At 38.5% G+C, this 26,277-nt stretch overlaps 1 protein-coding gene across 6 annotated transcripts in view; it reads right to left on the minus strand.

The window, feature by feature from the left end:
- Positions 1 to 26,277, minus strand: part of RBMS3 (RNA binding motif single stranded interacting protein 3) — a 493,774-nt gene that overhangs the window by 138,708 nt on the left and 328,789 nt on the right. For all 6 annotated transcript variants that reach the window (XM_042817114.1, XM_042817117.1, XM_042817116.1 and 3 more), the window contains exons 5-6: positions 13,648 to 13,805; positions 4,074 to 4,153 (exon numbers count right to left, since the gene is read on the minus strand). In XM_042817114.1, coding sequence (XP_042673048.1) covers positions 4,074 to 4,153; positions 13,648 to 13,805 — 238 coding nt within the window. The remainder of the gene's footprint in view (positions 1 to 4,073; positions 4,154 to 13,647; positions 13,806 to 26,277) is intronic.

Raw genomic sequence — 26,277 nt, forward strand, 5'->3', positions numbered from 1 at the left:
TTTTGCAGATTTCTTGAGACAATTGCTCTTTCTCAGTCTGTAAGAAATGCAAAGATACTAACTAATTATTTATGGGACAACCAATTATCTTGCACTATATTTCTAAGACTGAACATCATAACATGCCTATTAGTTGAGCAAGCAGGACAGTGGAGCAATTCCCTTTGGAATGAAGTGAAGGCAAGTAGTTGGACAGAGAAGCACCCTTAGCAAGAATAATTCACTAATAAAGATGTAACAGTGCTCAATTTACTTAGCCATTCCACATCTGATCAGCAAAACATTTTGAGTGTCAGAAAATAACCCTTCCACTGTCACTGGCTTGAAGTAGAGCAGTCTGAAGTTGCAACTGCTCAGCTCTATAGGTTTTTTTTCAGACAACAGGCAGACAGTAGTTGAAGTCAGAAAGTGAAGAATGATATACTTTTGCCTTGGGCACACACAGAATAAAGAGCATTCAGGGTGGCCTGTGTGTGCAGAAGTGAGGCTGCTTTACTCTTTTCTGATGTACTGTTGGTCTAGACCAGCTTAGATGTGCCACTTCTGCTTGTGTTCAAATGCTGAGGCACACAACAGTTGAAAAAAAACAAACCAAACCAAACCAAAATAAAACAACCTGAAAATGAACTAAATTTACATCTTATTTACCATGGAAACAATAGATGGGAAAGAACCTGAAAAGAAGAATGTCTGTGGTATACTTCAGGCCAGCATAACAGTGGCCTACAGGTTACCCATTGTGAAAGCCAGAGCTGTGGGGCTTTACTGACAAAACTGCTCAGCAGCATGTGGAAGCTACCTACTCCAGTCCTTTGATCATGACTTGATAATCAGGCACAACTGCACCACAACACATGCATATTTTATCCTCCAGACACAGTATATGCACACACACATATATATCCTATTTCCTCACCAGCACTGCATCTTAGGGAATGCAACTGGGGAAGATGGTATGGATGGAAGCTAGCTGCCAAAGTGGTTTGTCTGGTCCATAATACCACTGCCACAGGAAGCAGGGTAATACAAAGTAGACTACAGCCAAGCCAACTTGGACCTGGGATTGTTTAGTCTGAAGAAGAGGAGGCTCAGGTGTGACCTTACAACATGTGCTCTCTTACAACAACCTAAAAGGAGGTTATAGCATGTTGTGATCAGCCTCTTATCCCAAGTAACAGTGATAAGACGAGAGAGAATGGCCTTAAGTTGTGCCAGGGGAGGTTCAGGTTGCACACTAGGAAAAATTTCTTCCCACAAAGAGTGGTGAAGAATTGGAACAGGCTGGCCAGGGAGGTGGTTGAGTCACCGCCCCTGGAGGTGTTCAAGACAAGGATACATATGGCACTGAATGACACAGTGGCATGGTGGTGATGGGCTGATGGTTGCACTAGATGACCTTACGATTCTATGACTTTTCTTGCAGGCCTAATCCAACCTGTTTCTAGACAGCAAGCTTGCACTAAAACATGAGAGCTTAGGTGAGAAATGAGGACAAAAACTTGAGATGCTCACAATTGCCTGCTGGGCCAAAAGGAAATCCAGCTGACTATACACGATCAATTTCATTTAACCCTAAAAGGATTGATTAGCTTTCTCTCGCAGTAAGATCATGTCTTGACAAATAGAGGTTAATAACAGATAGTGTTGCATACTTCCGCTAATGTTCTCTGGTTCCTCATGTTTTAACTGAAATCTATAAAGAGGTCACAGTAATAACTAGAGATGATTTTCTTTCTATGTCAATTATTGAGATGCTTGAAAGATAATTTTCAGAGTCTGACTGATTTTCCATGTACACAAGGAGATTGTTTCTCCTGCCTTCTCCATGCAGGAAGATAAACAACTGCCCAGAGGTTGATAAACAAGATGCTTCTATTTTTACTAAGAAGTTTAAGTACAAGTACATTACAGATACATAAGCTGAGTAGCAGCTCTAACAGAAATTACATGAAGAAGAAACTAGGACTGACTTGTTTTTTTGCAGTTGTCAAAGATAAATGAGTGGCTAGTATCACTTGAATTGATCCAACTGCTCTAATGATGGTGTTTGGCTTCTTAAGAAGAAGACAAATGAACACAAGAAGTCTTTTAAATATGGATTCAAAGAGTGCCCTATACTAATACTGAGATGCAGATATTCTCTTTTTTGTGTATCAAATACACTCTGATAATTTCTAATTATCTGTGTTTGCTGCCAAAGAATCTGTCCTCCCAAAATGATATAAAATGGGATCTTACAAATATATAGCAGATAATTGAGTTCAGCTACTGACTTTACTCCATGCTGCATTATACTTTATTTACATCTAAATGGCACTCAGGTAAACAAAAACTTCTAAAATACTCAGTTCCCAGATAATCCTTGCAACTAAGTGACATGCACGCACTGCAATTAAGAGAAAATAGTATCAGACAACTTTGCCATCTGGAAGTCTTCTTCAAGAAAGTAAGAGTATATTTGAGTACTTAACTGAGAAAGCAGCAAAAGTTACAACCATTAATATTCAACTTCACTGTATGTTTTGGAACAAGAATAATATTGTATCACACAATCTTATCCAGACTCCTATTTTGATGTTCCACATTGTTTCTGTCAAATATCATTCCCTGACTAATTTAAAATAAAAATAAAATAAAAATAAAGTAACGATTTCTAGGTACTAGCTATCATTTGTTATTACATAGCTCTTCTTGCATCAAGCATTATAAAATATTCTATTTCTTACTCTGGGACAACTGGAAATGTGACCATGGAGTATGCATGATTCTAATGATGAAACTGCTCTGCCCAAATCCTTGCTGTTCACATTCCTTCCATTGGGTGTTGCTATGATATTAAACAAATTACAACTGTGACTTAATGTATGCACACAGAAAAGTATGCCAAAGGTTTGAGGTCTCTACCTACATTGCTTTGCCCGTTGTTTTAGACAGCTGAGTCTGCTGTACATTACACAGATAACATATGTTAGCTGATGCTAAGAAAATCTGTCAGTGACTACTTGTGAAAAAGAAGGCCAAAAAATGAAGTATTCCAGCTTGCACTAAAAGTTTTATATTCTTTCATGAAGGTGATTTGACTGCAATTTATATGTACATTGCGGCACACAATTACTGTATGCAGTAGCTGTGCAGATGGCTCTCTTTTAATTAGAGTATTTAGTGCATCTTCTGTATGAAGAATCAGGAAATGAATAAGGAGAAATTTAATGAAAGTAACCAAAAAAGGAAATAGTATAATGAAAGTTTAAAGAAGAAAAAAAAAATAGAGGATTACTTAAGGCATAATTATTACAAGGATTTTTGTTCACTTAATGCCAGAAACTCTAAATAGCTCTTCAGACAGTTTGAGGAAGAAGTCTTTGAAGATCTGTGGCCTTGGGGAGGTCCTGACAAACACTAAGAATCAGGCACCTGATCGCTAAACTTTACAGTCGATGACCATAAAGATGACAGCTGAAGATTTCACAAAGAAGATATACTAGCTGTGACTGACTTTTTGATATGGCTGGGGCACACCACTGAATGTATTTTATGAAAATCATCAGAAAATCGCAAGGTTTCATGAAACTACGGCAAGTGCAAATGGTATAAAATCACTTTGTATTTGAACTATCCTCAGTACTAAAAGCTACTACTATTAATATTAGTAACTGTAAATAATAGAAGCTACTATGACCAGAAATTCTGGTCTTTTTATAGCCTTTAATGCAGTTGCTGATCTATTTATACTCTTAGGTTGTTAGAAAAGCACTGGCATTTACCTGAGTGGTCTTTGCTCTAATTGGAAAATATCACACACAATATACACATTAAAGAGGGAGAAACAGACCAAGACAACATGATTTTTATACACGCTTACATCTGCAACTGTCAGACACAAATGCTTGAATATAAGAACTTGGGCAGGGAATGAAATATTATGGGACAAAAATGATTGGTTTCATCCAGGTAAATCTGTAGAACCTCTTAGAAGGGACAGTGACATCAGCCACTCTCATTGTACATTCCAGCATTTCTATATTCAAAACTCTTATGTAAATTGTACATTTCAGAATGATGGCTACACTTACCTGGTAGACCAGGTGGGGTTTTCAGATATTTGCCGTTAAAATGCTGAATTACTACTTCACATTTTTCTGTAGATTCCATTCTGGAAAAGAGAAAAGGGTGGGATTAGGGATTAGAGGCAGTAAGAGTTACTAGACTTTCACAAAAATGCTCAGTCAGCAAAAACAAAAAGGAAAAGAAGGTAAAAGAAAGACAAGCACAGATGCTGAGAGAAATCTTCAAAGCTGTTCTTGCTGACTTCTGCACAGAAACTGGTTGAGCTCATTATGGTGTAGTATGGCTTGTAAAGAGGACCTGTCACCCTCAAAGCCTGCAGCTGTGCTCCCGGCTTGTGTGTGAGCTACTGCAATGTCAATGAGCAACTCCCTCCTGGATCTGAGCGATCTCTCCGAACAAGGACGTTCTTTGTGCTCTCACGTGCTGCCTGGAAAGGCAGACGACTTGTATGTAGATTCCTCATGCACCCAGTATAACTTCAAATGGGTTGGGAAAAAGAAACAACAAGCTTTGTAGAAGAACCCAGAGGATTAAGCAACAATTATTAAGGATTGCAGTGTTAAAAAATAACCTGCAAGGATGAGCTGTAAAGCAAAACCAAAAGCCAAATTCTGGGTAAAGGCAATTTGCATATAATACCAGCAGGTGAAATGACTTGTTATTCATTCTGTGTGACCTAAAGATAACTTTCAGAATTGAAGCATTATAGCATTAACAGTGAACTAGTAACATACATTATTGAACGAACTGCCCAAGAATACCAAGCCTTTGGTCAAATCCTAAACCATGTCTATATCTCATCAGGGAATTCACAGGTTGTTCAGGTCTTGTGAACTGACAGCATGCTAGTCCAGAGCGGTCTGTGACTCTGCTACACAAGTGGGATAGAAAAATGGAAGAAAGTAAAACTAATCATAAAGCTAAAGCAATACATTCACTTTGTCTCTCTCAGAAAAATGGTGTTTAAAAAGTGTTCAACATTGCTTCAGCATGCTACTTCTTACCTCCAGGTACTCCCCACAAAGTAACTCCACCAGTATAAGTATTTCTTCTCACTACTCAGATCTTTTAAAAATTATCTTATCCTCCATTCTTTCTGCCGCATGGTTTTGGAGAAAGAGTAACATGCATTCTAGATCGCTCACATCACTTTACAGCAGAAGTTTGACTCCTATGGTAAAAGTTTGCTTAGAGTTCAAATGGACAACCTTGCTCATACGGAAAAAAAATAATCACAAAAACAAACAGCAACAACAGCGACAAAAATTGATTAATATTCAAGTCTTTTGTCAGTTTTTTTCAGATCAAATAACTAAAAAATGTAATTTCTATGTTGTAACACTGCTTTCATGGCATGGCGTGTGGGCTGGGCTGTTTGTACAAGCACATAGCAGCTTAGATTGTTCACTTTGGCTTCATTCAGATTTAACTAAGCGAATGTCTGCACTGAGCCTTTAGAGAATCTTGTCTCTGGAAGAATAAATGCAATAAAAGCCTGTTTTCTGTAGCTGCAGGCGCTTAGTGTCAAACCATGTTATGTTGCACCACACAGCAGTGACAATTTCATTTTAATACATGGGGCACATTTTAACAAGCCAAAGCAGTCCCTGCAAAGAGTGCAATATATAAGCTGCCAAGTGAAAGAGACTCAGTGCACTTTGTGCATTTTGTGTGGGAAGAGAATAGAAGTGAAACCCACAGTGTTCTGGGATAAAAAGGCCATCACTCGAAAAGCAGCCTTAGAAGGAATGTGCACATTTTCTTCTCAAGTTTCACAATTAGCAGCTCTCAACTTCCATTGCTAGCTATCTGTAATCTGGCACATGCTTCACTTGAAAACGACACTAGCATTATCAGCTCAGTTTGAAAAGGCAGTGCAATAGACAAAGCCGCCAATACATGCTCCCTTCAGATGAGCTGCTGAGGAACAATGGCAGCTGTCCCTCGTCTCTACCATCCCAGTGAATCCCTGAGTGCTCTCTGCAGCAGCCCTGTGTGGGGTAGGCTTCCTCCCAGCTGCTTGTTGGTGCCTGCAGCCACAGAGCGACCAGGTCTGTGCCTGTCCCCTGTAGGGCCACCTAGGGATGAACTGTGATATTTATTTGTCCAGAACTCCCGTTTCTTAGGTAATCGTCTGATACTTGTTGTCACCCTGGTTTTAATGTAGTTAAAACTGATCAACACCAATTATTTACGATAGATGCATATCCATAGGTCAAACATATCTGTGTACACACTGACTCCAAGATTCCATCCTGTTTTTATTTGCATTAGCCACAAAGACTAGCCATGCCTGGGAAGAGGCCCAATAAAAATACACTTCTGTTGGGTTCACACTAATAAATTCTGCCTACTATTTCTTCAAAAAGCTCTGTCACTCTGCTGTAGAATGTCTAGAAACCCGAGGGAGATGGACAAAATACATTTTTTTTCTCATGAGTTTATTAATCTTGTTGGAGAGAGAAACGTTTCAAAATATGTAATGGTACAGAATGCTATCTAATAACACTACCACTAACTGGAATGCTACATTTTAAAAGCTGATCCCCATGGGGACAAGTTTCTAATAGAAGAGTCATCAGAACATGGGTAGACTTGGGGGTACAGCCCTTTTGAATCCATTTTTCAGGTGCTTTTTTGTTTTGTTTTGTTTTTTTTTCCATAATTGATGGAACAATAATAGGCAAATTATAACATGCTGGAAGACTGATGAAAAATTATGTTGAAAGATAATGGCTACTCAACTTCTGCTGGAAATGTAAGGACATCACCTTAAGTTTTACATGAGGGTAAAAAATCTGCTTCTGATGACATAACTCACAAACTATTATTTTCAAGCTCTTCATCAGCATGTTTTTGGTATTGAGGGAATCTTAGAAAGCAACTTATGCTCCAGGATGCACCTTGGAGATAACTATAATATATCTAAGTATTACTTTGAGCCTAGAAATGCATTGTGGTAAAAATTATCAAAGCCATAGGCCAGATTATTCTGATATTTTTAACATACAGATAATTACCAAAATAAACCAATAAAACAAAGATAAAAGTGAGAATTGATTTTCAGTTGCTTTTGTATGTTTCCCGGTTCTGGAAGCTGAGAGATTCTCAAGTACAATATAAGTAATTAGTCTGACTAATCCAAGTGGAAATGAAGTTCATTTAAAAAATAAGAAAGAAAGGATGGTTCTTACGATTTTTCTAGTCATGGTTTACAAATTTATGATGATACAACAAGACTAGTAAAACAACAAAAAATATGACCAGTTAATATTAAGCAAATATCATGACAAAATCATTTGAGATTCTTCTCTCGCTATCAATTACTCATTTCAGATAATTTAAAAAACTCACATCATTCTCTTTACATAATCCAGTCCTTCCAAAGTAGTCATTATGTACTATTACATGTGATGAGTAACCTTCATCATGAAAAAAAAAAAAAGGGAAAAAAATAAGGTATTACAAGTGTTTATTTTATTATAAAAATTGATGCCACGCCAAAAGGCAATTTAATAAAATTTATATACGATGATTACATAATTACTGCATGTGAAATACTCAGTACTATGTAATCCATGTAAGACAAAGTTAGCAGTAAAATGCGGGTTTGGTTTATGTATGTCCTATAGTCGCTTTGCTTAATAAAAATAATGTAAATGAGAATCACCTGTGTTTTTTTAATATCACATTTAAATATTAAAATATTCAATTATTATTATCACATTTATACTATGACCAACAAAGAATACTGTTCCTCTCGTGTATAAATGAAAGCAGAAATAGTTCTTCCCTACTATTTAAGGCATTTTTCAAAGATGAAAATAAGTAGGTAGTAGCAGTATTTTGCAGCAGATTGTCTGAAGAACTGAGGCCATTGTTTGACTACACAACAGAGATCTCAGTTTCTTCAGCCTGTCAATGAGAGGGGCAGCCTGATAAGGGTGCTTAAGAAACTTAATGGGGAGAATGTACTAGATTTAAAGTAGTTCCTTAATCTGGTTGAGAAAATTGTGACAAGAGCCAGATAAATTTAAAGGACATATCAAGCAGAAACTTTTCACTGCAAGAAAGATAATCCATGGACACACATTATGAATTACGAAATTTCTTAACACCCAGTCCTCCATATACCCTACTCTTAATCAATAACTTTTTTAAAATTTATTTTGCAAACTGAAATCCAGGCATCCAGGCATAAAACTCTGATATGTCTGCTACCTGTGAATTTCTTTTCCTCTCCATCCAGGTACATTACATGCCCAACTTTTACATCCCGAACAGTTGGATATACAAGTTATGCAAAAACCATTCCAATGATGACAGGGAAGAATGGAGGCATATGGTCTATCCATGCAGCATGGCCCATTATGCACAGGGGACCCTTCTGATCTCCCTGCACAGAGTCACAGAGCTTCCACTCCACAGAGTAACCTGTTCGTATCAGAAGAAAGCTAATGCAACTAAACAATACCTATATTACCCTGAAAAACCCTGGAAGATGCACAGCTTCCTTTGAGGGAAAGAATATAAAATTAAAGGCTTGGCTCTTTCATTTTGCTTGAGTGGAAACTGGAACAGATCCATTTCTACTGAAATTCACATGAAACCTCTATAAATAGAATAATGATCCTGTGGAGCTCAAAATTTCAGTTGCTGAGTTAAATACTGTTTCCAAAGACTAAATTTAATACATGTAAAATGCAGATAAGTAGGAGATAAGTTTAATAAAAAAAACCATTTGCTGGCAGACAAAAGCATTCCTTTGGAAGCTCCACCAAGAGAACAAGGCAGGAAAAAGACAAGAATAGAGCCCAAGCTCCAAAGGATAAAATGGGTAGATGCGGTAGATGCCCTACTATAGATGCCTCTGTGTTTTCACAAAGGGACATCTCTTCATTGTTACCTTTTTGATCTGAGGTAATAGAGAAAGCTAATTGAGAATCTCCTGGGTCTTCCACTGGGAAGAGCATCATAACATGTTTTTATGACAGTTTATGTTGGACACTTTTTCTCCTGTTACTGGAAAAAGAATAGTATGAACACACAGTCATTTCTACCTAGTCCCTGTCTGATTTATATTACAGTCTTCACCGTCTCAGGTTAAATATTATACTGGTGCCTGCTAGCAGAGCAATACTTGACAGTCTGACTGCAAGCATTTCCATCATAAATTTATGTTTTCAGAGGCTTATGACTTTGTTGTAAAATGTCACCTGGGGGCTCAATCTTGCAAGGTCATTTTAAGTTACAAGACAGTAAACAAGCAAAAAAAAAAAACCAACAAAAAAAGTAGTTTAATCTAATTCTTCTTAGTCTAATTCTTTGCAATTTATCATTTAAAATGACCTGTAAAATGCTTTCTCTGCTGTTCAGTTGAGTGTGGTACATGTATGTATGGTATTCTAAAGATTGCCATCACTGTAGGGAGGACACAAATAATACTTTAATGCTACTTTACTATGGAGCTCTGTAACTCAATCTTTATTCCACTAATTCAGTGGCATCAGTATAGTAGGGTATAGCAGGGTATATCACAGGGCCCCCTTCTTCACATCCCTAGGAGTTTTTCAATTAAACTCAAAGTCCCTAGGGATTAGGTCATGAACATTGCTCAACTAAATCACCTGATAACTTCTAATTTTCCTCTTTTCTTCATCTTTAAGGGTTTCATGCTTATTTTTCATCTTATCGGTTCCCAGTGACATTCGTCCTGGGACCCTGCCCTGTCTGTGCCTCTCTGGAATTTGCATCTCCACCTAAGCGCAGACCCATGCCTGGCAATATTCTCAAGGATGTACTGAATCTACAAAAATTTCATCTAGGTTGCAACACCAGATGGAAATGTAAGGATTTTGAAGACATATGCTCATCCCATAGAGGACTTCAGCATTCTTCTGCAGGGAGGCTTTTTGATGAAAATTTATCACTGCAGGAATTGGAATATCGTACTGATATCACACACAGTCTTTGGGGCATGTTTGGGATTTCCAGTTTCATCTGAGATATCCAATTATAAAGCAATTTCCTGGGGAAGATGTAGGATTTGACAGATCACTCTTCTGACTGAAAGAAGGAATGATCCTCATCATATCTAAGCCTGCACTACTGTCTCAGATGATGGATTTGTTCAAGTTAAATTTATAGCACCTTTTAGAACACCTTTTCAATCATCTTCAATTAAACCCTTGAATAAGGAAGAACAAAGCATTTCCCTTCTTCAGAGATGTATCCTTAAACTACCTGGATGTTCTCTATCCCCTGTTGTTGCTGATGCTTCTATGCCTCCAAAGGAGCACCATCAGTGATCCCTACAAGTCTTCCTCCAAACAGTCCCTCTTTCACTTAGCAAAACATTTCCACTACTTTGGCTCCACTTTGATCATGTTACTACTGCATTTCTTCTGACATTGAAACATGGTATTCACCCTTCAGGTCTGTGGAAGAGCCAACTCTTTCAGCACATGGAGTTACCTGTATGTAACATGGAGGAGTTCAGGACTTCAGGATGGAGTTGAATATTTCCCTCAGTGCTCTAGGCACCTTCTGCTATCAAGTATCTCCAGCTTAACTCCAAGACCTTTCTAACTCCCTACTTCTGACCTGCTTTTTACTCTCACCAACAACATTGTTAATGGCTAGTTCACAAAGCTCGAATCATAAGAGATGACATAGCAGCTTTAGAATGATATCTCAGAAAAAAAAGCCTTCAAATCCAGTTGCTTTGGTTTTTGCTTTTTCTTTTGTTTTGTTTGCTTCTCTTGAGGATTAAGGACTTTGCGTTCACTTTAAGCTTTGGGGAAATCCACTTACGCTTTCAAAAAGAAGGATCAAGCGGTGAAGCCACTAAACGGCTCATGGCAACAGGGGTTTGAGAGAAACACCATTTTAAGTCTTCTGGTGAAATCCCGTGCCTCTTTGTACAAGAAATCTCACAACAGACTGAACACAAGGCTTCTCATCTGCACCTTCTTTTTCCATATTCCCTGCTTATAGGAAGCACTGCTCCCTGCTACTCCACCACATTTCTCTTCCGGCCACGTGACCAGCTGTGTTCAGCCACAGCTCTGCTCATCTGTGTCAGCAGAAGCCCTGCTGACAGCAGCAAGCCAGAACCTCCCAAATGGCAGCTCCCACAGTGAGCCTGGAGTCAGGTAGCACCAGCCCTGAAGTGCAAAGCCAAGGAGAGCAGCAAGGTACAGGTGGGTGTCCAGAGGTTACATCAATTCCCTTTCAACAGGACGGACTTCTGTGGAGCCACAGCTGGAATCCAGTTAACCTTCATGGGCCCCTTGCTAATAACTCTCCTCCCAAAATCTCTCCCGTGGTGTTCAAGATGTGTTCAAGCCACAGTGAAACATTCTAGATAGTTTCAACAAAATCTGTTCTGCTGCTTTTGAGGAATGGAAAAGAAAAAAATACTGTAACAGCTTAAAAAAAGTGAGCTAGTTTTCTATGTGTGTATTTTGAAAGAGGCTGAACTTTAATGTGGCTAGACATTACTCCGATCTAAGAGTTTGATGCAAGAACATTTGAAGCCACTTTGATTATAAATGATTAAGTAGCCACCTGCAGTACTATGAAATTGCTAATCATACCCACTTAAGAGAAAAATCTCACAATAGTTGTCTACAGGAAGTCTTTACTTCTTGAAAAAGTCTTTACTTTTTGAGAATACTTACTTTGACATTCACTATTCACCTAATTGAGCAGTGTCAAAAAGGGATTTTTAACCCTCACAGTACTTAATTAATAATTTTGAACCACCTAACTTAAAAATTGCTGGGTTCTAGTGTACAAAAAGTTGACTTCTTCTGAGCTCCTGTGGCTCGTGTAAGAGTTGTGGAAAGGAGCACGAGGCACTTTCACAAGCAAGCAGCTCCACTGTGGCAAGAGGGCCCCAGCCAGAAGATGTAACAGCCAAGATCACCAGATGGGTTGCTGATCAGAACAAGAACTAATCTTGTCTGGGCTGTAATACAGCTGCCATTCCCTAGATATACTGTATTCATACCTACACTCTGTGTACTTACAGTATAGGTACACTAGAATGAAACCCTCATGATTACAAGTTAAGCTAAACAAATTCATCTCTTGTGAGTGACATGCAGTAAAATGATACCGAAGAGCACACTTTTACCAAAAGAAGATCAGGTGGTCGTGTAATTACAGCTTGTACTGGTAATTCTGCCAAGACAAGAGTCAGCATTCAGCTGTAATTATACATTTTTGGATTAACTCTGTCCTCACTCAGGGTCAGGAAAGTCTCTGCTATACTTCAACTTCAGAGCAAAGTTTTTACTACTCTGTTATTTGCATGATGAATTACAAAACCTTCATCTTAGCACATGAAAGGCTTTTTGAAATATGTTACATTATTAAATACATTTTCACAAACAAATTCGATTTTTAAAATGCAAGTTTATCCATGAGTTACACTAATTTGTATTTAGTGAGCTAGAAAGATTCACGTTATTATCTGCAAGAATGCATAAAGAACAGTGTGCCCTCTGTCAGTATAAATGTTTTGCCTTTTTCCATGTGAATTCAAACAGTGTTATCTTAACATTCTTTGCGCATGATAATCTTTCACATCAAGGACAAGGGTAACACTACAATGTCACTTATCCAGCACGCTACCTTTTTATCGTACAGTACCCCATTCCACTGAGTGGTGTTATGACACTAACATAAGTGCCATGATATGCCAAGATATGGCATATTTCAAATAAATTCAAAAGATGTCTACTCACTTTGCCTCCTCTACAAAGGACAGTGTTATGAATATTCTGTACAAACAATGATTTGGGATTTTTATTTTAATTATTATTTTTGATTTTTCTCTCAAAGCAGAAGAGTGATTTACAGCACAGTTTTATTTATCTTCCTATTTGCTTTTTCAGTATCTTTCTACATACAGCTTTCCATTCATTAGCTTTTCAAAAGAAAAATGTTTAAGAATGTTTCAAGCTGTGGAGAATCTGTGTAAATATTCCTTGAGAGTAAACATTGAAACTTGCCTTTCTATCCTGACAATGACCCACACGGAAGTAACACACTGCCCATTCTGTCCTAACTACTCTGACAGGGCATGTTAGATGCAAATATTTCTTCTTAATCTCTTCTCTTAGGCTTGAGATTTCTTTAGTTGTTAAGGAACCTGTGGATTTTTTTTCAATTGCAATCTCTTCCTCTTGCTCTTGCAAACAATTTGCAAAGTTGTTTTTAAATATTTAAACAATTTCCTCATCGCGTGGGTTCTTCTGGCTGTAGGACATTGACATTTATTATTATCCAAGCTTAATACTGCATGGATAGCTCTTTATTCCTAGCGATTTTTATTTCCATATACATACACACATATAACAAACATTTTTTTTTTTAACAAATTTTTGGAGAAATGAAATGAACATCCTTCTGCACTGGTATTGCTCAGCTCAGTGGAAAGAACAGATGCACAATCTGATAAAGGTGCTGCTTTGCATTTTCCATAGCTACGAGGTGTTAGAGTTATGGAGTAGACAGCATTTGCGAAGGAATAAAGCCAAAAAATACACATAAATCGAGTAAGGATTTCACCTGGCAAAGCCAACTCCTCTGCTGACTCCATTTGCATCTCTTAATATTCTGGTGGAAATGACATGTCCAAAAGGTTTCAGCATGTTCTCCAGTTCCTGCTCATCCATGGAAACAGGTAAATTTGAGATGTATAGATTTGTGGGATCTTGCTCTTGTTGCTGTGACAAAATGAGAGAAACAGCCTCAGTTAGACTCAACAGAATGGAATAGCTTACTGCTCCTGCAATGACGGCTCATAAGAAGACCAAGCCAAAAAAATTACAGCCACAGTAGAAGCGAAGCTGGGCAACCTGTTTACAATAACAACAATTTTTGCCAAATTTCTGCAAACTCTCATGCATGTGCTTAACTTTGTGCGTGACTGCTCTTACTGAACTCAGTGACACTAATCATTTGTAGAAAATAATTCTCATGCACAAATGTTCTTGGGTTTGTGTCCTAAGTTAACAAACAGATTGTGAAGAAAACATCATTGTCATAAATGTGCTCACTGTTAACGTAAATAAATAAAACCCAACACATGTTTTCAGCAGATGTGCTTTCCAGCCTGCAGACTTCCCATCCAACCTGTCCGTCATCAGCAAGGTTGGTTCAAAACACAGAATGTTTTCCACATTATTTTTCCTTCTTTTTGTCCCCATCAGAAGTAGTAGGTAATACTCAGCAGGCCTCATCTGGATCACAGGCATGACAACTTAATTTTAGTTAATGCTTAATAAACAAAAACATAAGATACAATCTTTATGCTATGCAGCAAACCAGGCAATACATTACTGAAAGTCTTCTGAGATATTCTTTTTTATCACACGTTTCAATGGGCAGAAAGAAGTTCTTTTTCAACGGGGGCAAGAAGTTCTTTTTTTTTTCTTTTTTTTTTTTTTTTTTTTCCTAGGAGGTGTCCTGAAATGCGTTAAACAATCTCGCAGCAGCACTACAGCTTACACTGAGGAAACTGCACACAGTCCTGAAGCCATCTGCCCCAGGTCAACTACACTGGCTTCAAATTACACTCCATTAAAAGCAGTGCCGACATATCTTGTCAAACACGACGAATCACAGGTTGTGTTTCTGGAAGATGTATGAAGACAGCACAGAACCAAGATGTCTGCCCTTTCCCTGCCTTACACACTCAAGGATTTGCAAAGAGAAGCAGAAATCTGAGTTTCAAGCTATGATTCACACAGCCATCATTTCATGGATGACTAAACACAGTCCAGGTTAACGAAATAGAATCAAAAGCCAAAGAAAGCATTCAACTTCACCTATGAAAGGTGCAAGGGATATTTTAGGCCTTTTGGATGAGAAGAAAAGTTGCAAATGGGTATGCCAAAGGTCCCAAAACCAAGATTCTTGTAGTACTTTTTTACTGCATAATTTGGATCCTGATCTAAGAGTTGTAAATTCTTGTCTTTGGACACACTGCTTAATGTCCATTGCATTCTACTTTTGCATCTCCAGATCCATTATCCATAAACCTACCCACTACCATGCAGGTTGAATCCTCTACTGTTTTACAAAGCAGAAATAAAAGAACAAAGTAGGCACATTTTCAAGGTACTTTCCATAACACTATATTCATTATTACTATGTCTTATGGTAAGGTGCAAAGGAGAGATAAAAAAACACGCAGACAGTGAACTTAATGCAAATTGAGCTGAAGTCACAAAAAAATCTAGAAAAACATGATTTCCCTTTTCCAGACCTCTTCCTGTGCAGCCACTCCCCTTTCTTTTTCACTGCAATTTACATGCATACATGTCAAAAAGCAAGCTCCTTTCCTATCACAGGAAGATATTAGAGAGAGATCAGAACAGGTACAGTACTGACAATGCAAGTGTAATCATGCAGACTGTCCTGGAAGGCAAGAAAAGAGCTTCAGCTTGTACTTTTAGCTTTGAAAGGGGAAAAAACAAAAACAAAACAAAAAACCAAAACAAAACAAAAAAATCCAAAAACCCAAACCGAAATGTTTTCCTTTTTCCTTCCTTTAAAAAAAATAAATAAATAAAATTGTTGTTTTTAATTTTTTTCTTCTTCATCTTTTTCCTACTATTTTAAGATTTATTGCTTGTTACTTTGTTTTCCCTGCACAGGCCACAAGAGGGAAAATAAAAGGAAAGATATAGCAGATTAGGAAGACTCTTCACTGTTACTAAACACTTTGAAAATGTGAGCAATGGAGGCAATTAAAGCGGAGGCATTGTGGAAGCAAATCAAAGCAGCATTGTTTGCAATTCCAATAGGTATCGTTTTTCAGAAATGATCACACCATTAATGCAAACCTGTACCAGTTGATTGGTTAAGGACTTTGATTCATCCACCAACCAGTGCTCAGGGACTGACATCCCTTGTCAATATTAAGAAAAACCCAGCAGTATTATGCAGATGAGATCACCATAGCCAAAGGACAGACTAAAATGGAAAAGGTGGCGTTACGCCTCAGTAGCTGAACAACATCCTTTACTTTCACTGAAGCAATTCATTCCACTGGAATATTAGAATGAGAACTCTTCTTTCGACAGTTTTCAAGCTGTGGCAAACAAATAAAATAAATAAGAGCTGCCGCCAACGTGTCTCACTTCTGGAGTAAGAACACATAAGCCTTTTAACTGTGTTAGAGATTAAACGCTGTTGTTTTAAATATCCATGGAAAGTTTAGCTATACTTCGAGGATGAATGAAAGGCTAGCAGGATGCAGTCACTCTCTCACAAGGATTTACCAGTCCTATCTTTTATCAACGTAATAAACAAGAGCCACAAGCTGAGAGACAGATGAAGCCACTCAAGCTACCTCCACAATACAGCAATGTTTTCAAAGAAAGGGGAAAAAAATCCACATTATTTCTCCTCACTATACAAATATAACATTTAGAGAAATACTCCTTTCCTTTGCAGAGAAATATAACCCCAAAGAAGCCATATCTTACACCACAAACTGAAACTTGACAGAAAGCCTTCCCTGGGCAATGAAGCCTGGTAAAGCACATTACGCTTGGAGCAAAGCACACATTACAAGAGCAGTACAGAACCCCCTGTCCCCAGTGTGGCTGCAGAGTTTTTAGGTTGAAAGGCAGGCATCCCACAGATCCAGGTGTGCTTATTGGCTGACAAGATGAGCCTAACCAGAAACATGAATGTAAGCACCCTGGAAACTACTCTCCTTTCATCATCCAAACTAGGTTTCAGTCAGGTTTCCATCTACAGTAAAAGCCCACACCCCAGGGCTGCAGGATGGGTGGGCACTGTGGTGTCTGAACACACGCAGGGTGGCCCAAGCTCTCCCTGTTTCATTTAGGTTTTACCATGACTTTTCACCAGATGTTAAAAAGTGCCTCCTTCCACTTTGGAATCCTAAATTCCCATTTATTATTGTGTCCAATTCCAAACTGACCAGCCATCAGTACAAGCTCCATTTTCAAGTGAGAGAGCTTAAAATCATTTGGCTGAGGCTCAACATCACTTCAGAACTACATCTTATGTGTAATATATCAGACAGGAGATTGAGGCTCAGCAGCAGGAAGCCACATGTCCCATAGAAACCTCCATCTGGCTCAGACACCCCACATCTGCCACAGTGGGGCAACAAGCAAAGTGCAGCAGAGTCCCTGCTGCCATTGGGGTTTTGCAATCCCTGCCCCTCCACACCAGGACATCAAGCTTATCTCCAGATGACAAGGGAGTTCAGAGGAAGCAGATCCCTTCCAATCTAAGCTATTGTACGATTCTATTATTCTTGTTTTCCTGGACCTCATGCACGAAAGACTGCTATTTAATGTGTGCAAAGCCAGCCCAAACTGCTGCTTTGAAGGAAAGGGAAAGGCAGCTCTGGAGCCTGCTGTATATGCCAGCTGCAAGCATATCATTTTTAAGGCATGTAAACTTGCAAGTGCAGTCTCAAGGCACCATTAGCTGTCTGCTTCCAACCATTCTCACTGAAGTTCATCTTTCTTAAGGTCTTCCACTTAGGAGCCCAAGGAGGGCCACACTTCCCAAGGACAGCTCACACTTGCACTGAAACTTCACAGAAACAAGGTGAACCTATCCCAGCAACCCTAGCCCTTTGAAATCTGGACTCAGCCTCACACCACAGACCCAGATCTTTCTGGGTCCTGGCACATGCCAGTCTGCATGTAGAGTGCCTCAAAATGGGTCATCAAGGAAAAAAAATAAAAATGAAATGAAGCCAATTAAAGCTTCTCTCTAGCCAACTGCAGAGGTCTTTGCAGCTCCCTCTGCTCCCATCCCAGCCTGTTTCACTGTCTTCATAGCCCAAATACTGCAGCTGCTCTGGAATGTTAGCTTCAGGGACACTAACTGCAAGCACACAAAGCTAGGCCGTTCTGGCTGAGGGTATGCATGTTAGGAACTAGCCAAGAACACAGATAGGAAGATTTAAAATTGTGAGTATTGCAAACAAACAGAAGGTTAAGCCTGAGTTTTTGACTAAGTCCCAGCATCAGAGCATTCCCAGCATTCGGCAGCAGGGATCTTGCTGCAAGGCTCTGAACTTCAGCAGTCAGGAACAGTTGTACTGGGGAAACAGCCAGAAACTTTGTCTCTGCCTTTCAACAAGAACTAAGTCAGTCACTCAGCTCTCAAGGCCCGTGCCAAAGAAACAGAAGAAGTTTATAACGCAGAGGATTTGTAACATACTACACCAACAGCATTTGAAACATACAAAATGCAGCAGAGGGTGTGCTGGAGTTCCCAGTTGCCATTTCCATTGCTGAATCCTCCCAGATACTCCCTTCAAGAAAGGACAGTGCTCTGATGGGACTTTCCCTCCCATCCTGAGATAATCTTTGGAAGCAGTGCATGAAAAGCTGAAGGAAGAATTTCAGCTGGTGTAAGAGGCTAAGCCTCTTTATGTAGGACATTCAGTAATGCATTCTTTAAAGACAAATGTAGGGAGGGGCTGGCAGCTTCTAGCTACATTATTTTTTTCGCTAAGGAACTGAAATCTCCAGTAATCTCAATAGGTCTAGAAACCAAGAGTGTTCGGTTTATTCAGGAACCCCATGTACTAATTCTTTTAATTCAACCTAAGTTACTTCTCCTTGGAGCAGTTTGCTCTAGGAAGTGAAGCACCGACTGTTACTTCAAACGATTCCTTTTCTATCTTCCAAAATAACCCCGAGAACATATAAGAATATAGCTTTGTATTTGGATCTGCGAGAGATTCTAACGTCTTCTTTGTAAAGACACATTCAGGGTTTATATTCGCAGATTATATGTTTATCTTGTCTCTACTAAATTGAGACATCATCACATTAATATTGATGCAGATCGATATTACAGATTATTTTAGAAGCATGGTCACATCTTTATGAACATTTCATACCCAGCTTCAAATTACTTCCAATTCATATTTTCCCCACACTAGTTCATCTCTTCATAATAGTCAGTGCCCAGATCTTCAGGCTATGCATGCCACTTTATTCCTTTAAAAATCCGCACTGAACTTCTGTCAAGCCCTGAATATAAAAACAGTTACACCCTTTATGTCATTTATCACAGAATTATGTGGAACCACTTATACAAAATCGGACCACTTACACACAAACATGTATATGACATTTTGATCATTTTCCAGTGTTTGCTAAGTATTTTGAAAATCGTAGTTACATCTGTAGCATCCGCCTCATATTCAACTTATGACACTGGTTCTTAGCTGGGTTCTGTGTAAGCAACTGAGCTTAAATGAAATTCAGAGGAAACCTGTGATAACTTCTCTCAGGAGATTCACATCCAATATCTCTTCTTATTTTTTTATAACTTTTTATATATATATAAGTATTATAACTCATAAGAACTTACCAGAACACCTGAAATACATATTCCCTTGAAAGCTGATTTGATTTGGCTGGATTTATACATAAAAAACAATGAATTAAAAGATGCTTTTTCCCCCAGTTTTCTAGTTTTCTACTATTTATTCCTTAAGTTAATGTAGCATATTTTTGTATGTTTGTAAAAGACACCTGGCTTTCAAGCAGAGAATTTACTACTGAATTTATAATTCAGGTGTCTAACAACAGATCTAACACTTAATGTCTGCAAGCAACATTTCGCAAAATTCTCTCTTCCTTGACAGGATTCTTCTAATTTAGTTTTCTTAGATAGGATGAATGTCAGCTGCTGGAGTGAGAGTTAAGGAAAGGTTGCTCCAATTGCACCCCTTCAAAGTGCTGGCAGAAAATCCAGAGAGACTGGAAGGGAGGGCTGGGCACTAGGATCCTTCAAGTGTATGCCCACATGGCTTCTGTGAATCAATGGAAATGCACTGATTTAAGAAGCAGTAGCCTTACTTTCAAAGATTTGTCATATTATAATTTTATTTATTACAAAAAAAAAAAACAAAAAAACAAAAAAAAAACATTCAAGCTAACAAACCACAAGAAACACACAAACCCCGTACAGAAATGGTTCAGATTATGTAGTCTTTTAGAACTGCTAATGACATATTTTAAGCCATTATTGCAGTGACACAAGGTGTACAGGACTCCAGTGCAGCTGCTAGGGTTTCCTTCCACTTTTTACTGGCTTATTTGCTTTCTTTTGTGTGGGCAGCAGAGACAACTAAATCAATGGCCAGTTAGCTATTGGTCCCAGACTGATCGCACGCTTGTGGCGTGCAGCACACCAAAAGGCTTACAAGACTGTGAAGAGAACCTAAAGTTTACATGGATTTTATTAGCAAGTGCTAATAAGTACTAAAAATCCAGGATGCAGCAGAAGGAAACAGGTAGAAGTGGTGCAAGCCTTATTCTCAAGAGTCCTTCCAAAGTTCTTTGCATTTGGACCTCCCTCAATAACCAGCTACCTCACCAGCTGAGACTGTGTCTAAACATGAGAAGTTTCAAAGGGGAAAGTACTGCAGAGCAGAACACATGGGGTATTCAGAGGTTTATTTTCTCATAGGGACCTTCAAAAGAATGGGAATGTTTTCTGATGGCCCTTCCAAGGCTCTAATACATCAAGATATTTAACATTCTGAGATGTTAAATGTCTCTTCAACCCTGCTGCATCTGCTTCATGGTAGTCCCTGTGCCTTTTAAGATCGAGTGCTGATGACAAGTTTCATAAATTTCTTTCGTACCCAGCCCTAACCAACTTTTACATTGCCATGGTTTACAATTTATTAGCCCCTTCATTGTAGGACAATAGCCCTCAGCAGCCTCAGCATAATTATGCAACTATTGTAGAGCAATAATTAAGCCCAATCCATCAAGCGTTATAAATAGATCTAAAACTAGAACTGCAGCATACATTTTCTGCATAAGCTTAATTGTCAACAAGTCAAGTCAACAGCCTGTTGACAATAAAGGGATGCTTTCTGAAAAGACAGTGGTCCCACACATGAACACATTTGTAAGTGCTATTCTGAAGAAAACCATGTTCCCAATTATTTTCAGAAGCATTTCATTCTTATTTGCATAAGTAAATTTGAGCACATCCAAGCTTTACAATGACCAAAGAAAATAATTTCTGCCATAAGGCCCATTATGTGTGAACATCTAATCAGAACAGAGAGCTGTGACCCAGGCACCCGGGCTTAACTGTGCCATAGCTGAAATGCTCTGTGTAGTTACTTTTCAAACAGGACATAGGTTAACATTTGCTCTACTAAATTTTGTCAAAAAATTGCAAACAAGCAAATTCCTAAAAACCGTGACCTATGCAGAGAAAAAGAACACGTATCGTAGGAAATTATTTGCCACAAATACCTGTATCAGCTTTACAGCAAAGCATTACAAGTACTGTTTTAATTAAAAACATGAACTTTAAAATGAGTTCACCATTTATATATGCTCAGGATTTCTTCTCACTGTGCAAACTATCAGAGTGCTGTGCAGTGCAGTGTAAGCCGGCATCAGCTTTCTCTTAATTAAGTTTGTTCATGGGCAGCACAGCATTTGCTAAAACTAAATATTGCTGGAACCGAATTGTTATTGGTCTGTTCACCACAGAGCTGTTGCAGAACTTTCCATCATGCATTTTATCTGCCAACGCTGATTTGATTTGCCCTTCATCTTGGGTAGCACATACAGACCTGAGTCGCTATGGTTTCCATCTTCAGAGCACTGCATAAGATACACGGTACCTTCTTTTATTTGCACAAAATGCAATCCTAACCAGAACTATCAGAGACTGATATAAAAACCCATTTCTCATACTTGTGCCATTAGGAGGTGAGATTTTTATAGCTCTTTACTTTTTAGTTTTCTTTGAAACAAATTTCCACACTTTCCACCTCATACAGTTTACCAGAGCCAGAAAGACAGTTCAACCTCTGATATAGTCATTGTGTCACTCAAGCTCCAAAGGTGTTCAGTTGTGTCGTCACTCGCTTTTGTACTGTTTTAATGACAACATTGCTATTTAAATTGTTGTTAAGTAAGAATCAATTCATTACCTCAGATTACTCTAAGTCATTCTTGAACAATTTTGAAGAATGCTACGCAATCACTGCGCCATGAACCCCAAATTAGAAACTCACTGATGACCTTTGGAAGCAAAAGACCAATCTGCCAGATGAGCTGCAGTCTAAGTTTAACACCTTACCTATTTATTTTGTTTTGTCACTGACTTGGTTCTAGTGAACTTAAGACATGATGTCTTATTGCAAGTTAGACAATATTGCATTCAGTATGTTTATTTGCCATGTACTGTGCTGGGTTAATGACACACTCACTTATTGATGTATATTTTCCAGGACTTTCTTACTGATATTTAGACAGGTGTCAAGTCCTTTGCCCCTGCACTGAATCAACAAATCTTGCAATTTAACTCCTACTATCCACATTCTCACATAATTGTATTTTACAGAATGCTATCCCACAGAAAAGGTGCATTTGTATTTATATATATATACTTACATAAAGAAAGAAAGAAAAGGTCACAAGAGAGATTATTTGGTTTACAGAGGACACAGCATGCAATCAGAGAATAGTATAAACCTTCCATTATCAATAAATGAGGAAAGAAATCTAATTGTAGCTAAAAGGCCATATACACTAAATAAATAAAATTAAACCTAGAGCTTAACTTCAAGTGGTCTTAAAAAGATCTTAAAACTATGTACAAACCAGATCCCACCATCATGGGTTATTGTGATTATTTGGTATTTTGATGGACATAATATGCACAAATCTGAGCTGCTTAGTAGCCCTCCTTACTTGAGTTACTCCAAAATAAAATCTGTTATGCAAGGGATACCAATTGAAATGCAGATTTTTCGTGTAGAAATATTCAGTGCAAAAAAAGTCCAATCATAATTACTTTTAAAAAGGAAAATCACAATTAGTTTTGTTCTCCTTAAAACTATTATATTCCCAAACATCTGAAATAAACACGTAGATTAAACATTATAAAACTCTTTAATGAAATCTACAGTTCTCCTTTGCATAAACTGAACTCTGTAAAATTATGACAGCAGATTCCGAAAGGCAGGATTTATATAGAAAGCAATGAAGATTCCTGAGAGAATAATTCAAATTATTACAGAATTTCTAGAAGAACTCATTATTTTATTATATATATTTGCTATGGCAGCAACTCTCAAGACATGGTCTGGTAACTGCTGCAGCTGTCTAAGCTGAGCTATTTTCTTACTTCAAAATTTCAGGCAGAACATCTCTGTTCAGTAACACTGGACCAGCAAAATTGCAACTGGTAGTGGAAGTACATGTTTTTCTCCCTAATCTCCCTCAAGACACAACAATACCAATTCCTCGATGCAGACAGAATGCAGCATGCTGAGGAACACTTTGGGTTCCTCAAACTGAAGATGTAAAGGTATAAGATAAGTCTATCAATAAACTCTTCCTCTTCAATTTCTGGAGACTGTGGGAGAGGTTGCCTGCTGCTCATCAGGCTCAGAAAAGGAGGGACTAAGTATTCCTGCATCACAGGAGTGTGGTGAAAGGGATGGATTTGCTGTCTGTTCTTCCATTTGCCATAGGATGCCATAATGAAGCAGCAGAGGCACAAATTACCAGGTGTTTTCATGCACGTGCAACCAGTACCTGGCCAGCGTGGCTTTAGGACTCTCTACCCACTGTTTCCAGCAGCTGTTCTCCCAATGGACAGAAGTATTTGCGCTGTCATGGCTTGATCCTTCTCTAATTGAATTCTAAGTTCACATTGATCTTACTTGGCAGTATCAGGATCTGTGTTTAAAAAATGTTTTCAAAACTATACTTACATAGATTTATAAAGAAAAACAAGCAGATGTTCCTTTTTTTATTTTTTTCATTTTTTTTTTTTTTGCCTTCTCTTTTTTTTTTTTTTTTTTTTTTTTCTTTTCTTTTCTTTTCTTTTAAAGCTGCCAGCAAAACAAAGACTACACAGATTTGGAATGTTACACATGCTTGGGTACATTCCTCACAGGGTTAAACTATTGTCCACACTGCATCTATTTGTAGATCAATGGGAACTTAGGTGTTTTTGTTCAGAAGCTTCTCTAAGCTGGGGCTAACTCAGGAAACTGAGATTTCTTCATGTAAAATTCAAAGGCTTAGCATTTAACTGTCTACACTCGCACTGGAAAAAGACTGCAGCTACTATTAATGGTAGTAAATTATCAGCACTGGGAAAGCATTAGAAGCTGTAAGAGGACTTTTTGGGACAGTATAATGCTTTTTAATATTTGACCTATTGACCCAAAGGCGAATTCAAGCAGCACACAGATCCCATGTGATTGCTTGTGAAGAAAACTGAACACTTTCTTTTGTCATGGTTTACGTTACTTCCTATAAACCATAAATGAAGTCAGAATTTTCTTGTCTGGGAATTCCTGTTGGGATAAAGGTTGAGGTCTACTTACCCTGAGTCCATATAGACTGCTAGAGAACTGTTATTCATCTTGATGCACATGCCAGAAATGGAAACCTACTAGTCCTTGAGGATGCATCAATTTTCAGGGAGTCTGGATTCTTCTAACTACTACAGAAACTAAGGGAAAATATCTACATAGACATCACTTAAGAAAAACAAAACCTACCATAAAGCATAGCCTTGACAGTTTTATTTTGAGAAATCTGTATTTAACACAGATAAAAATACCGTTCCCTTTTAAGATCAGGCATAACTCACAAAGCACACACTACAGAAATACCTACATTCTTCACAATGTATCAGATATAGAAGGCAACCAAGTCTTCATGCTTCAAACATGACAGGGGCTGTTTATGGCTCAGAAGCATGACAGACACTGAAATGTCACATTTTCCCTGTGTGTGGAATTCCTGATGCTGAGTCAGCAAGTCCCAGTGGTGGGTGAGGAAAGAAGGCCTTGAAATATTCATTTTTTATCCTCCCAGCTTTACAGTGAGGAAATACTAGCAACTGAAGCAACTGAAGCAACTGAAACTTTATTTTAAAAAGAAGAAAATATTAAAATAGAACAAAACTCCCTTGCACAGAAGCAGCAGAGCTACCTGCAATCTTGTCAGAGCCCATCAGAGCAACCTTTGGTGTTGTTCATGACCCATGTCATGAGATTGTACTGGTTAAGTGAGGTTGAGAGTAGGAGCCAACAAGAGGTAAGCAAGAAGAACAGGTTAACAAAGGGGCTAAAACCCTGCTTTTCTACCATATCAAGCAGACATGGTTCCGTAGTACCACTAGAGAAGTCCACTGCACATGCAATGCTTAAGAGTGGGGTTTAGCCAGCATGTGGACTGTAGGGAGGTCCAGGAGAGGTAGGACCACTTCACTGCCTGCTCTGGCCTCAGTTGGCCTGGGGCTTTGTCCGGACCACAGGGAGCAGCACAGACTATAGGTAACAAAGGAGGAATGCAGAGCAATGGCATGGGGTAAACGACCACTCATGATGACCAGTGAACAAGCAGCAGAAGGGGAGACATATCGTCAGTCTCCAGATGGACAACAAATGGAACAGGCACCAGGCATGTCATGCCTCACCAACCTCTCAGTAGAGAGAGATGAGCAAAGCATTGAGGATTTCCTTTTCCAACACACACACACACGCGCACACATACACACACACACACACAAAACAAAAAAAACAAAAAAATAACCAACAACAAAAAAAACAAAAGCCACCACCAGTGAAGGAAGAAAATACCATTTAAGGATATATTGTGCTTTATTTATGCAGAAAATTGGGGTCTGGAAGGCACAGTGCATCACCTAGAGGTTTGTAGACAGCAGGCGGAGAGCAGCAGATATTCCTACTACTCCATAATGTTGAGAAAAAAATACAGAAAGACCAGTAAGAGAAACATGGCTCCTCTCTTCCCAGTCGATGGAAGCAGAGAGCAGAGGGAATTTTATTGTGCTTTGTTGTCTGCAAGGATTGTAACTTCTGCACAAGATGTGAGGCAGCTAAACCTGAAAGTAGCCTATGAACTCCCTCACTTCCCAAAACCAAGGAAAGTGTAATGTTTTCAAGTGAGTTTTCATAAAAACCTACCATTAGTGCCTTCCACCTCTCCTATCAGCTAGAAGAGTGCAGCAATCTGAATTCTGCAGGCTGACTCAAATTTTCCAAACCAAGAAACTTTTCAACTTGCCTATCAATACAGAAAACACAAAGTCAACAATTTTATGCAGAACAAAATAGAAAACCAACTCAGAAAATTGAAAAAGTAGACCAAGGTGAAC

This window comes from Centrocercus urophasianus, unplaced genomic scaffold (assembly GCF_019232065.1).
Source record: "Centrocercus urophasianus isolate 14NV4802_14NV808 unplaced genomic scaffold, USGS_Curo_1.0 seq_16, whole genome shotgun sequence".
In the NCBI taxonomy this organism is placed as follows: domain Eukaryota; kingdom Metazoa; phylum Chordata; class Aves; order Galliformes; family Phasianidae; genus Centrocercus; species Centrocercus urophasianus.